Source organism: Pezoporus occidentalis, unplaced genomic scaffold (assembly GCF_034315485.1).
Source record: "Pezoporus occidentalis ecotype Australia unplaced genomic scaffold, CSIRO_AGI_Poc_V1 ctg153, whole genome shotgun sequence".
Lineage (NCBI taxonomy): Eukaryota > Metazoa > Chordata > Aves > Psittaciformes > Psittacidae > Pezoporus > Pezoporus occidentalis.
In genome coordinates this window covers 1,929,197-1,943,041 of record NW_026913350.1, presented here as the reverse complement: position 1 = coordinate 1,943,041, position 13,845 = coordinate 1,929,197, and the positions used below count along the sequence as shown (strand labels likewise).

At 55.8% G+C, this 13,845-nt stretch overlaps 1 protein-coding gene across 1 annotated transcript; it reads left to right on the top strand.

The window, feature by feature from the left end:
• Window positions 1-3,012: 3,012 nt before the first annotated feature.
• Window positions 3,013-13,319, top strand: LOC134159964 (CCN family member 2-like). Its single transcript, XM_062611517.1, has 5 exons — window positions 3,013-3,155; window positions 7,360-7,573; window positions 11,635-11,886; window positions 12,220-12,428; window positions 12,739-13,319. The coding sequence occupies exons 1-5, from the start codon at window positions 3,093-3,095 to the stop codon at window positions 13,048-13,050; spliced, it is 1,050 nt and encodes a 349-aa protein (XP_062467501.1). The 5' UTR covers window positions 3,013-3,092; the 3' UTR covers window positions 13,051-13,319.
• Window positions 13,320-13,845: the final 526 nt, after the last annotated feature.

Genomic DNA, 13,845 nt, shown 5'->3' with positions numbered 1-13,845 from the left:
CACTGATCTATCAAAGTCCAACAGCCTTGAGAGGTGTTGATGGGTTTTGTTCTTTTATTAGTAATATACCATGTATATATTATAGTAATGTACCATGGTATAGTAATATGCCATGTATATATCATAGTAATATACCATGGTATAGTAATATAACATGTATATATTATAGTAATATACCATGGTATAGTAATATACCATGTATATATTATAGTAATATACCATGCTATAGTAATATAGCATGTCTATATTATAGTAATATACAATGGAGAAATCAAAGCATCACTTCTTGTGTCACCAGGGGAGCAGCAGGGTGGCAGTGCCCGGCCATTGCGCAGAACTGCAGCTCATCCTCAAGCTACGGAGGGTGGCAAAAAGCAGGGGACAGGGCTCCTGTGTGGCCCCAAAGGTGCCAACCAGTTTAACCTGAGCCTGTGAGCAGGATGCATCAAGCAGGCCTCAGAGCTGGGTATGAGCAAGGGAGGACAAGGCCTGTGTTTCAGCCCGTCAGGCTGGGTGCACCTCACTGCTGCTGTCTGACAGCATTGAGCAAGGCTCATCATCAGAAGGGTGCCAAAGAGAGCGATTGCCTCTGATCCCCTGCAACGGGAGCAGCAGTCCTGAGAGCCACCAGCATGCCCTGCGGCCACCCAAACGCCTTGGAGACAGGGACAGCTCTGAGGTCATGGAGGGCTGGGTGAGCATCGCTCCTCTTCCCACCCTGCGAGCCCTGGCTTTCCCTTTGGGCTCTGCAGGCAGCCAAAAGCTGCCCCTGAGCCAACCCCTGCGTGTGTTTGTGTTCGTTTCGTTCTTTGCCTTGCAGGACTTTTGGCAATGACCCGAATGTCTTCTTTTTGTCATCCCTGTAAATTCAGGAATGCTGCTGGTTGGCATGGGGAGCGCGCCCACTTGAACAGAACCAGGTGACTCAAACACCCACTGTTCTTTGCTTGGGGGAGATTTTAAGCAGGGTTGACATCTTTATCCCTTCACTTGAGGCAACTCAGGCAAAAGGAACAGCCACAAACCGGTGTTAACCTGGGTGTTTCCTCCCTTTGATCATTCTGAGTCACTCAGCCTTCATGTTCTCCTCTTGATTCGTAGCAAGGGGCATGGCCAGTGGGGTGAACAGTTCAGCTGACAGCACTGAGGGTGGTTCTGGCTGTCCCAGTGCCCACGGCTGCAAGGATCTCCACTTGATGCTTGTCCTTGAGGCCCTGGCCCAGGGTGCCCAGAGAAGCTGTGGCTGCCCCATCCCTGGCAGTGTTCAAGGCCAGGTTGGACACAGGGGCTTGGACCAAGCTGCTCCAGTGGAAGGGGTCCCTGCCCGCAGCAGGGGTTGGAGCTGGAGGAGCTTTGAGGTCCCTTCAACCCAACCACTCCGTGGTTCCATGATATGGCTTGAATCCAGCTGTGGTTTAGGTTCTTCTTGTCTGAGACCAGAGGTGTGTGGCTGCACTTTATCCCTGCCTCATTTACAAGCAGTGGGAGAGCACCCTGCAAAATGGGAGCTGCTAATTTTAAGTGTCAACGTAGCTGAAGGTGCCAAGCCTTCCGAAAGGGGAAGCAATGCATATCCAGCTACACTGCCTTAGCTTCATGCTGCTCTGGGGCACTGGGTGTTTGCACCGCTTCCAGGACATTCAGTCTTTAGTGTGCAGACATAACCCTTTGTTGTGACAACCGCAGAGGTAGGAAGTGATTGTCAAATCCCTGGTCTTATGGAAGAGGAGCAGGAGGCACATCTGAGGTGGTTTGCACTCTGCTAATGCTCTCCAGCCCCTAATCCCAAGGGCTTTCCAAGTGCTAACTGTTAAGAGCTGCCTGTTCTCAGCAGCGGCGGCTGCTCTGGTGTCGCACAGGGATCTGAAAGGACCTGAGTTAAATGCAGGGCTCAAAGCCCAGATGAGCAGCTGCCCTTGGAGGCAGGCAGGAAGGGGGCTGAATTCAAATGACCCATTACTCACTCCATGTGTTTTATTCCATCTTCTGCCCTATTTCCCAGCACTATGCTGATATGGGGCCGGGGCTGCACAATGTGGTGCTTCCTGCTTGTGCTCCTGCCTCTCGCTTTACGCTGGATCAAAGGAAGTGCAGATATCCTACAATCCCAGCCTGGGTTGGAAGGGACCTTAAAGCTCATCCAGTCCCAACCCCTGCCACGGGCAGGGACACCTTCCACCGGAGCAGCTTGCTCCAAGCCCTGGCTCCAAGGCTCCATCATGTGCAGCAATGATTCCTGTCCAGTCCCCAACCTGTCCCACCGCAGCCAGCGAGGACTAAGAGTGCCCTCTGCTGCTCTCCTGATCGGCATCCTTCCATGCAGCACTCCTGAATAAACAAACCATCTCTTTACTACACAAACCAGCCCTGTCATAAACTAAAGGTCTTTTTGTGCAGGCTCTGCAGGAGCCTGGGTCTGTATTGCAGCACCAAACAGAAAGGATCATGCCCCAGGGTAAAAATGGATGATATCCAGGATAAAAATGCACGATATCCAGCATCAATCCCGAGGTGAAAATAAAGCCCTTGGAGGGAATCGCTGTCCTTTATCTGTTACCTTCACCCCACAGCTTTTCATTGCCTTGGAGCTTTTAAGTCATGGAACTTCCATTTCTTGGAGCTGGCAGCACCGTGCCGTGATGCACGGGCAGTGATGGGACCCGACCGCACCTCACAAAGCCCCTGCTTATTGCAGCACCGCAGAGGACCACGAAGCTCTGCTTATCGATGCCCTTAGTTCCTGCAGCCAGAAAGGAACGGGTGTAGGTGAGGGGGGGTGGATGTGTCAGGAGAGCTTCCTACTGTTGGAATTAGGAGGAAAAAGGAAAGGGCAACCCCGCTTGCACTGGGCTCGGCTTTACCCACGTGGAGAGCGCCCGCGCCGCACGGATCCGCTCCTACCGCCGGGAATTCGGGCCGTTCCCTCGCACCCAAGCCTCCTGCTCCCCAGGCTGTCACTCAAGGCGGGGCCCGCCCCTTCCAGCAGCCTATTTAAAGAGGAGCTGGTGCGCGCCTTGCTCCGAAGGGAGAGGAGGACCTCGGAGGAGAAGGAGCGAGCCCGCCGGCAGCCTGGATCCGCCGCTCGGCTCGGCATGGCCGGCAGCCGGGGCACCCTGACCTGCGCCCTGTGCATCCTCCTCCTCGCTCCTGGCTGGGTACGTACTGCGCGGAGGCAGCTCCTCCTCGCTTTGGTGCATGGGGATGCTTTCGGCTGCCGCCTGCCCCTCTGCAGGGTCCTGAGAGCAGCCCTGAGTCGGCCCCTGGATCTCAGAGCTCTTGGCAGATGGGGATGGAGTTGGTGTCGCTCCGCTCGCGGCTGCTGGAAGCCAGCCCTGGTTTACACGGGGGGGGAGAACAGAGAGAGTGAAGTCGCTGAGTTTGTGCCACTGCAAGGAATAAAAGCCTCCTGCCCCAGCTCCTTACCAGCACCATCCTTCCCCTGCTGCCACTGAACCCACCCGTGTGCTCCCCAAACCAGGCATCTCGAGGGGATGCAGCCTCTCCAGCTGATTCTGCTTAGGACTTTTGTGTGCTGTGACAGTGCCAGAGAGGGCAGGGACACGGCTGCAGCCAGGAATGGCTCTCAGTTGCAGCGAGTGCCTTTGGGATGGGTGAGGGAGTGGGTTCACAGGGGCACAGTGCCTCGCAGGGGTTGTTTGCTGACACATGCACTAACCGCCTGGTTGGTGCTTTGCTCCTGGCAGTACTTGGCATGTGCCAGCTCCTTTCCTGCCAGGAAAGGTGTCCTGGAACCCAGTGCTGCCACCAGCCAAGGCAACCCCTGCAGTTGGGGTGGTCCTTGTGCTCCTTACACTAAGTCAGTGAAAATGGAGCTTTTGCCTGCCTTTGGGCTCTGCGAGGGGTGTTCAGAGGCTCAAGCAAGGGCATTGAGCTGCTCCTCCTGGCCCTGTGCTGCTCAGAGCTGAGAGCAGGACCAGGGCTGCTGGAGGTGTCTTCAGCTCAGGCTGGGCACGTCTGTGCCATGGGAGCAGTGGTTCTTTCTCCCCTAACAGGGAGCTGTGCAGCAGCCTCAGGAAGGTGACTTGAGAGCCTGGGATGGAGGGAGAGCTGGGTCTTGGCTGCTTCATCTGCTGCCAGCCCTGCAGCGTGAGGGGGAACCAGGGATGTGTTCACGGTGTTACTTATACTGTGGCTCCTGCAGCACTCTGTGCACAGCCAGCTCTGCTCCAGGTCTCTCCTTTCCCAGCCTTTTGAATGCAGCCACGAGCCCAAATCCTCTTTGGTTTGGCCTCAGTTGGTTCCCTGGGCTCCTGTGGATGTTGTCAGGAAAGAGAAGCGCTGACGATGGCACAGAGGTGACACCGAATGGTGTGAGCTCCTGCCCCCCCACTGCTGCCTTCCTGAGGAGCAGAGGGAATTGGTTCATGGGAGTGTGAAGCAGGAAGAACGCTCTCACTTCTTCCCCCCCCCAGGTAACTGGGGTTGGTGCTGGCAGCTGGGAGGAAGCTTGTTGTGTCTTGTCTGCCGAGCAGATGGGACCTGGGAGCTGATGGAGGAGAACGTGCACGGAGCACAGGCAAGGGAATCCTCCAGGCAGATGGTTTCACTCCCACTGGGGCTTGGCCACCGCTCCTGGGAGTGGCAGATCCACACGCGGGGAGTCGATAGGAGAGCTGCCAGCAGAGCAGGCGGAGCTGATATTCCAGGCGTCAGCACTTCTTATCCCATCACCTTGATCTCTAACACTGGTTCTGCTCTGCAAACCTCAACAGCAACAGGGTCGAGGCGATAGTGAAGTGCTCCAGCCCTCGCAGCATCCCTCTGGCCTCGCTCCAGCGGCTCCATGTCCTGATTTATCCTCTTTGAAACTGCTGTGGGAACCACTTCAGTAACAGGGAACTCCTGGAACCTGGCTCAGTGCTGACTGTCCCCAGGTGCAGGAGCTCCCCTCTGCAGGCAGCATTCCCATGCTCCCTGGGAGCCAGGGCACAGCTCTGCTCGTTCTCTCCTCTCTTGGGCCTGGAGCAGGGGTTATAAATAGGAGGAGCTGACTTTGCTCAGCAATAAACCCAGGAGCTGCAGCACACCCTGGGGCCACTGGACCGGGTGAGGAAGAGGCACGTCTGGGAATGCTGTGAGGATACGGGGGAATTGGGCCTTTTAAGCCACGCATCTGCTGGCAGGTTGGGTGTAATCACCCAGCAGGTCTCCAGTATGGTGGAGATCTGGGTCCAGATGCTTTTCAAGCACCTGTGATATAAGGAGGAAGGGAACAGGAGGCAAAAGCCGGTGGTCAAGTTCCTGTGGTGAGTTATTAAAGGAAATAAACAGCACCGACAACGATGAATGAAGCCAAGAAGGAAAACCCAGCTGGATTTGACTCCATTGCATTCCCTGTTATCCTGAGAGAGGCCGTTTTGGTTTGGTTTTCAGTAGCAGGGCTATTTTGAGAGGGACTCTTTCTATGGCCTGTGGCTGACACTGCATTGGAAAATGCTGCTCCTCCTTAGTTTTTTCAAGTGCATGGATTGCATCTTAATATAGGTACTGTGTGAGGGACGTCCCCCCTCCCTCTCATCCATGGTGGAATAACACATCCTTTTGGACGCTGCCGTGATTGCCTGCATGAAGCGCAGTGAAAACACTGCTGTGTTTTCAGTGGCTTTTATTGCCCTCTGTGGTCGGGAGCTGATCCCAGTGATGTGCCGGCTCCCACCAAGCGGCTCTGGGAGCAGCTGGGATACAGGCAGGAGGGGCCGGCTTCCAACAGCCCTTTGTGCTTGGAGTTGCTGCTGGTTCCTGCTGAGCAGGGTGAGACTCTGGGAGGATTCATCCCTGGCAGTGTTCAAGGCCAGGTTGGACACAGGGGCTTGGAGCAAGCTGCTCCAGTGGAAGGGGTCCCTGCCCGTGGCAGGGGTTGGAGCTGGAGGAGCTTTAAGGTTCCTCCCAACCCAAACCAGGCTGGGATTCAATGACCCCGATTTGTGAGTTAAGGTTCTGGCTGGTCCCCATCCTGCACTGCACCGCACTGGTTGTTGCTGCAGAACAAAGCAGTTGGCATCTCCTGACCCCATGTGAGCTCAAGGCAGAGCAGCTGCTTGAAGCAACAGCCAAAACAGCTGGAAAAGCTTTCCTGCTGTTATTAGTGACAAACACAATATCCGAGGAAGCTGTTTCACAAGCAGGGGCTGGATGGGACACAATGAGTGCAAACAGAGCTGTAGCAATGCAGTCATTTGACCTTGATTCCTGATTTCCCCCCCAGCTGCTCTTGGGCTCATTCCAGCTGCCTGGAAAAGCCCCTTTCCCTGCCTGGCTCTTGCTGATGGAGCTGTGAGGTTCTGCCCTGTTGGGTGCTCCCCTCTTCACCCAGCTCACAGTAAGGCAGGATCCCAAAGGTGTTTGCTGGCATCATCTACATGCAAGGGGTGCATCTGCCCCTAGGTTGGGTGCAGCATCAGAGCCCTGCTAGCTGGAGCAGTGCTCTTGTGTCCCCCGAGCTACCTGGAGAGCATCAATGGGCAGAAACTGCACAGAAAACCAGGCCAGGGCTGGTGCCCGGATGCTCTGGGGAGGTCTTTGTTTAGAAACCGTGTGTTCTGTATCCTTCATAGCCGTGCTTTTACATCTTGGCACATCCAGCGCTGAGGCTGTGGCTGATCCAGGCTGGCTCGGGATGAAGATGCTGCAGAGGGAGTTACTGGAGTGCTTGAAGCACCCCGGGGGAGCTCACCCTCCTCAGCCAGAGCCGGAGCTCTATTTAGCATCTCAAGCGCTGTAAAGCCCAGGGTGGGTATCAGGAGGTACCTAGCACTTCCGAAACCTCACAGGTGGGCAGAAGCAGATCCACAAGGTCCCAAGGGCAGCTGTATCCTCTGCAATGGGGAGAGGAGGGGACGCACCTCTGGGAATAACCAAGGAAGGATGGCATCCAGGGGTTTTGGTGCTGCTAAAAGGACTTTGGGCAAGCCCTTTCACCACACACCTCAATTCTCCACCTTCAGATGAGCCTAATGATGCTGCTCCAGTCTTTGATGTCTTCTTCTATGTAAGAGCTGGGAATTGCATCCTGACAATAGCTCCTATTTCCTTGCTTCCAGGGAAGCAGGGGGCTGAGTCACGCAGGGGATCCAAGCCCCTGCTTGTTCTGTTTGCTTTGCCCATGGCTTCCCAGAGCCAGCTTTGGGCTTTATTTTCCCTTGAGCCTCAAGGAGTTGGGGATGAGGAGTTGAGCTCAGCCCTGGGAGCTGCAGCACCTCCTCTGCGGCAGGAGGGGGGGGTGAGGTCCTCCCCTCCGCTCCTCTCACCGGGTCGCTCGCAGCAGGATCCTGTTCCTCACTCCCCTGCCCGGCTGCCTTGCGGAAGACTCATTCTCTCCGTGCCTTGTTTGCCCTCCAGGTCGAGCCGCAGCCCTGCCCGTACCCATGCCTGTGTCCCTCCCAGCCTGCGCGCTGCCCCGCCGGCACCAGCCGCGTGTTGGATGCCTGCGGCTGCTGCAAGGTGTGCGCCAGGCAGCTGGGCGAGCTCTGCTCCCTGCAGCAGCCCTGCGACCATCACAAGGGACTCTACTGCGACTTCGCCAAGATCCACAGAGGCAGCGGGATCTGCTTAGGTGAGAGCGGGCTCTCGGGAAACCCTTGGCAGCGTCGGAATTCCCTGCAGCGCTTGGAGCTGCATCCCGCAGCACCCGATGGGAGCCCCGGCAGCCCGCAGGTTCCCTGATGCCAACACGCACGCACAGACTGCTTCCTCCTCGCCACAGGCACAAGCGGGGTTTGGGATGCTCCTTTGTCCCTCTGAAGTTGGTAGGAGGCATCGGCTCATCCCGTAGTGCCTCTGGGTGAACGGCACCAGTCTGGACTTGGGCTGGGAAGTGTTTCGTGTCAGATCTCCCCACCTTGCACTGGGGGTTGGTGTTTTGCACTCAGTGCTTCAATGCAAGGGCCGTGTGGGTGGCAACAGCTGGGCAAAAGGAGTGTGGATGTAGAAATGACACTGAGCCAGGTAAATACACAGCATGGAATCAGGGAATGGTTTGGGTTGGAAGGGACCTTAAAGCTCCTCCAGCTCCAACCCCTGCCACGGGCAGGGACCCCTTCCACTGGAGCAGCTTGCTCCAAGCCCCTGTGTCCAACCTGGCCTTGAACACTGCCAGGGATGGGGCAGCCACAGCTTCTCTGGGCACCCTGTGCCAGCGCCTCAGCACCCTCACAGGGAAGAGCTTCTGCCTAAGAGCTCATCTCCATAGAGCTGTTTTCTCTGCTGCTGCCTCTTCTCAGCCAGCAGAGGAAAATCCGGCTGCTTTGTGCCTGGTTTGTTCAGTTGCTGGTTTTAAAGCATGCAGAAATGATTTCGGTGTACAGGAAAACCCCTGATGCTCTCCTGAGTCTCCCACTCCCTGTTCAAACCCAAGCCTCCTCTGCCTGGAAAGCCAGGAAGTGATCGGCCCCTGCATGGGGCACCTCTGGAGTCGCATACATTTGGGTTTTGACTCTAAGCAATGAATTTAGCTTGGAGAAGGCGTTTTCTCCGTTCCTAGGAGAGGTTCTGGGAGGTTGTTTTGTTTTCCTCCCCCAGTTATTGTGATCTTTAGAAGCCCCATGAGCTCCCTTGTGTAAGCATGGGTAAACCTAGGAGCTGCTGATGGGAGCTGAGGGAGATGGATGTAGGTGGGATAGCATCCAGTGGGTGTAAACTGTTGACTGCCTGGTGCAGACTGGAAATGAGGTGTCTGTTTGTGGAGTAAAGGTGGTTAAATCACTGGAACAACTTACTCAGGAGCATGGAAAGGCTGAAAAAGCTGGGGCTGTTCAGCCTGGACAAGAGAAGGCTGTGTGGAGACCTCAGAGCAGCTTAAAGTGTCTGAAGGGGGGCTATAGGGATGCTGGGGAGGGGCTCTTCATCAGGGACTGTAGTGATAGGACAAGGGGTAACGGGTTAAAACTGAAACAGGGGAAGTTTAGATTGGATCTAAGGAGGAAATCCTTTCCTGTGAGGGTGCTGAGGCACTGGAATGGGTTGCCCAGGGAGGTTGTGAATGCTCCATCCCTGGCAGTGTTCAAGGCCAGGTTGGACAAAGCCTTGAGTGCCATGGTTTAGTGTGAGGTGTCCCTGCCCATGGCAGGGGGTTGGAACTGGATGATCTTAAGGTCCTTTCCAACCCAAACTATTCTGTGATTCTATGGAGCAGGCTCCACCTCAGACTCCACATTAAGACTGGGCCCCTTTCTAATAGAAGTGATTTGTGTTCTCCATGACACAGGGTTTGACACAAAGATTTGGGGGTGATCCCCCCGTATCCCTCCTCTTTGAAAGTCAGACTTGATGACCACAACTGCCCCTCCTGCCTTTAAATGAGAAATGGAAGTTTTCATGGCAGGAATCCCAGGTGGACACAGACCGGGATGTCTCCCTAAACTGGGTGGAGGGTTTGGGCCATAATGTGCTTGGGTGGTATTTTTGCGGTGTCCACACTGATCCCTTGGAAGATGGGGGATTTTGGAGGCAATGAGGCAAGCTGAGGGTGGAATTGTGGCTGCCCCATCCCTGGCAGTGTTCAAGGCCAGGTTGGACACAGGGGCTTGGAGCAAGCTGCTCTAGTGGAAGGTGTCCCTGCCCGTGGCAGGGGATTGGAACTGGATGAGCTTTAAGGTCCTTTCAACCCAAACCAGGCTGGGATTCTATGAATGCTGAATCAAATACAGGGACGGCTCAATGCCTCTGAACAGAGAAGAGGGTACTCACAGGCAGAGAAAGCAGATGTGATGGGAGCAGAAAGGAGCAGAGCGGTGTTCAGGTGCCACGGGACGAGCTTCTAGGTTGGGGGTGACCACAAAGCTCACACCAGAAGAGACAGGATGGGAGCCATCGGGGTGAAAGCCGCTGTGTTTTTGTTTAATGTCATCTCAGAGCGCAGCATTTCACGTGCCACAAATGAGTTCTTCCCTCCCTGCAGAGACCTTGGGGTACCAGGAAGGTAAACACGATCCTGTCGGAAGTCTGGAGCAGGAGAGCCTGAGGGTGCTCGGGCGGCCCAAGTGGGTGCAGGGAGCTGGCAGAGCTCAGCCATGGGAACTCTGCCATAATCCCTGTGGAAAAGGGCAAAAGTCTCCTTGGCGGGAGGGGAGGTGCCCAGCGGGGCTGGTAAATAAGGAGCAATCCATCCTGGGGCTTTAATTGGATCAGGTCGAGGGGAAAGTGAGGTCATTGGAGGGTAAGGAAGGGCATGACGGAAGGGTTGAGGTTTGCAAACAGACCAGAGCCCTGAGCAGGCTGTTCTGGGCTGGGAGAACAGCACGACCGCTTCACTGGGGAGGAACAGGGCTAGAAAACACTGAGAGAGGGTTTAAAAATAAGCATGAATGGTTGCGGAGAGGGAAAGCAGATGGCTTCCATTTCCATGGAAAAAGTGAGGCTTTGGGACTTCGAAGTAGGAGCTCGGGAGTATTTTTATCCCAAAGGCATTGAAAAGAGTTGCAAGTTGAGGTCCAGCTCTGGTTAGAACCACAGCAGCAGCCTGGGTGGGTTTGTGTCCCCTCAAGGAGTAGGTGGGATGGGAAGAGGCTCTTGCTCCTTGTTTGCTCCAAACGCTTTCTGCCTGAGACAGTATTCCACGGGTGAGCAGGACTAAGGGGAAAATAGATCAGGTTTCCTGGTAAGCCCCTGCAAGCAGCCAAGAATCCTTCGTGTTGGGAACTTCCCAATAGAGGTTTGTTTTGTAAGGGTCAGGATTGCAGGCATCAGCAGCTGAGGAGAAGTGGCCAAAAGCAGGATTTCTGCCCCGTCAACCACTGAGATTGCAACATTTCAGGCTGAAAAGACCAAAAACCAGCAGAAATACAAAGGATGTCCTCACAAAACTTGTCAGGAGTTATTGAAATGCCTCAAAACGTCCCCCTTCCGTGATATCAGAAGGTTCATCTCAATCTTTATTGTATCTATAATAATTGCCTAAGCAAACAGTTCCCCTGTGGATACAGTCCAACAGGGATTTTGGTTGAGCTCTTGTAAGAGCCTAAAGGAAATCTTTGATAGCCAGTTGAAACACTTCCCTTGTTTCTCTTGGGAAACATCCCTGACTTTGGTCCGGGCCTGCAAAACTCTCAATCAACTACGAGGTTTTGGCTGGAAAACTGCCGCTGGAAGAGTTTAGGCTGCTCTGGATGCCAGAACTTGTGAGCGCTGCTGGTGCCCATGGGCTGCAGATGGCCCCTGGTGTCAGAGGTTGTGGTGGTTCCTTGTTTTGCTCATTGAAGTTGTACTGGGAAGGAGTGAATGGCTCGCAGGAGGGCTGGGGGTGGGGGAGCTGGAGATCAGAACAGAGGGAAGTCAAAGGAGCTGTGGCTGGAAGGAGGAAGAGACTCGCACAACACAGAGGAGCCCAAAAGGTCATAAACCAGAGTGTTACTTCCCTTCTGTAGGTACCTTTAGACACAGAATCATAGAATCAACCAGGTTGGAAAAGAGCTTTAACCTCTCCCAGTCCAACCATTCCCAGCACTGCCACTGCCACCACTAACCCATGGCACTGAGGCCTCATCTCCACGCTGTGTGAACACTTGCCCTGGGCAGCCTGTTCCAATGCCTGAGCACCCTCTGGGGCAGGAATTGTTCCTCAGCTCCATCTAACCCCCCGCCCCGGCATCTCCTCAGCTCCTTTCCTCCTTCCCACAGCGCACGAGGGTGCAACGTGTGACCTGCTGGGCAAGATCTACCACAATGGGGAGAGCTTCCAGCCCAGCTGCAAGCTGCAGTGCATCTGCATGGACGGGGCCATCGGCTGCATCCCGCTCTGCTCCGACGACCTGCGCCTGCCGTCCCCCGAGTGCCCCAACCCACAGCGGGTCAAGCTCAGCAACAAGTGCTGCGAGGAGTGGGTCTGTGCCGAGGGCGGCGAGGAGAACCGCTTGGACACAGCCATGGCGGGTGAGTGGTGGGCGCAGGGGATGTCTGGGGGATGGACAGACCCAAAGCGCCTTTGGGTCACGGCTCTGACTTGGGGCTGGTTTGGGATTGGTGCTGGCTGCTCTCTGTGTGAGCAGCAAGTGCTCAGCTCTCAAGGTGAGACCTCAGTGATGCTGCAGGGAGGTTCATGCACCCTCTGATAGTGCAGCCGGGATGTGGTAGGAAACGTCCCCACACTTGGCTGCATCCTTCATCAGAGCAGCTCATGGGGTGGACCAGCCCTTTGCTGCTGCTCCTCAAGAGCTACATCAAGCTGGGTGCATCCCGAGCGCTGATCCCTGCCTCGCGGCTCAGTTTTCAGGGAGCATCCAGCACCCAAGCCAGAGGTGAATAACCTGCAGGAGAACTGCTTGGTGCAGACCACGGAGTGGAGCGCCTGCTCCAAGAGCTGCGGCATGGGCATCTCTGCGCGGGTGACCAACAACAACCCCCAGTGCCGCCTGGAGAAGGAGACCCGGCTCTGCATGGTCCGGCCCTGCGACCTCCCTGTGGACAAAACCAAGGTACCGGGCTTGGGGACAGGAATGCCAGGGGGGTACCTAGGTGGGTGCTTGTGGGGTGTGAGGCTTTGTGATGGAGCACAGGCCTAGGTGGACCCTTCATGTAGGTTGCCCAAGGAAGTTGGGAATGTCCCATCCCTGGCAGTGTTCAAACATGGTTGGATGGGGCTTGGAGCAAGCTGCTCTAGTGGAAGGTGTCCCTGCCCGTGGCAGGGGTTGGAGCTGGATGAGCTTTAAGGTCCCTTCCAACCCAAAGCATTCCATGGTTCATGGGACCATCCCATCCCTGTTAACCCGTCTGTTCTCCCCACAGAAGGGCAGGAAGTGCGTGCGGACCCCAAAGCCCCGCCAGAGCCTTCGCTTTGAGTTCTCGGGCTGCACCAGCTCCCGTTCCTACCGGCCCAGGTTCTGTGGGAGCTGCACGGACGGGCGCTGCTGCACCCCGTACGTCACCAGCACGGTGGAGGTGGAGTTCCGCTGCCCCGAGGGGGACTTCTTCCAGCGCAAGATGATGTTCATCAAGGTGTGCTCCTGCCACCACGACTGTCCCAAGGACAACGACATCTTCCTGGCCACCTACCACAGGAGGATGATCGGGGACCACGTCAAGCCTGAGCGGCAGTAGTCCTGTGCCAGACCCGTAGGCTGAGGTGTCAAGAGGGCTCTGCAAGCGCTTTCACGGCTGCATCCCAGGACAGCGCAGCCTCTTCCCCCTCTGTGAGGGGCTGTGTGTGCCCTTCGGGACCACGCTGTTCACCACCAGTGGTCCAAGCGTTGGGAGAACAGCCCCATCTGCTCCAGGCTCCTGACCTTCACCCACCCGAGGCAGGGAAGGGACCAGACACAGGCTTGAGCTTCCAACCTGATCCATGCTCTGCTGGCTGGATGGGAGAGTAGATCCACCCTGTCTCCAGCAACAGGTTGGATCCAACAGGGTGGCAAAAGCTCTTCCCTTGTGCCCACCTTCCACACTTCCATGTGCTCCAGGTCACTCTGCTCCTAAAGAGGCTGGGCCATTCCCTGGGTGACCATTCTCTGGCTGTGCTGTCCTTTGTGCCCTGTTAAACTCCTGTCCTGGTGTGCTGGTGAGGGTGACAGCACAGGCAAGGCAACAGTGAGCTCGGTAGTGTCCAGTGTGGCTCAGGGCCTCCTGTGGGAAGGGGTTTCTGGGGAGAAGAAAGCATCCAGCCAGGCTGCAGCTTCACACTGGTGGGACCGTGACCCAGGGAGCAGTTCTAGAATGGAACGGGTGGGCCTGGGCTGAAAGGGTCACACATCCATTGCTGCATTTCAGCTCCAGGGTCTTTGCTGGTGGGTCCTAAGTCATGGAATCCCAGCCTGGTTTGGGTTGAAGGGACCTTAAAGCTCCTCCAGCTCCAACCCCTGCCACAGGCAGGGGCACCTTCCACTAGAGCAGCTT

Bases quoted from the DNA above. Each gene is read 5' to 3' on its own strand.
- LOC134159964 (XM_062611517.1), top strand. From the start codon at position 3,093: ATGGCCGGCAGCCGGGGCACCCTGACCTGCGCCCTGTGCATCCTCCTC. The intron at 3,156-7,359 runs GTACGTACTGCG...TTTGCCCTCCAG, and splicing joins TCCTCCTCGCTCCTGGCTGG to GTCGAGCCGCAGCCCTGCCC. The intron at 12,429-12,738 runs GTACCGGGCTTG...TTCTCCCCACAG, and splicing joins TCCCTGTGGACAAAACCAAG to AAGGGCAGGAAGTGCGTGCG.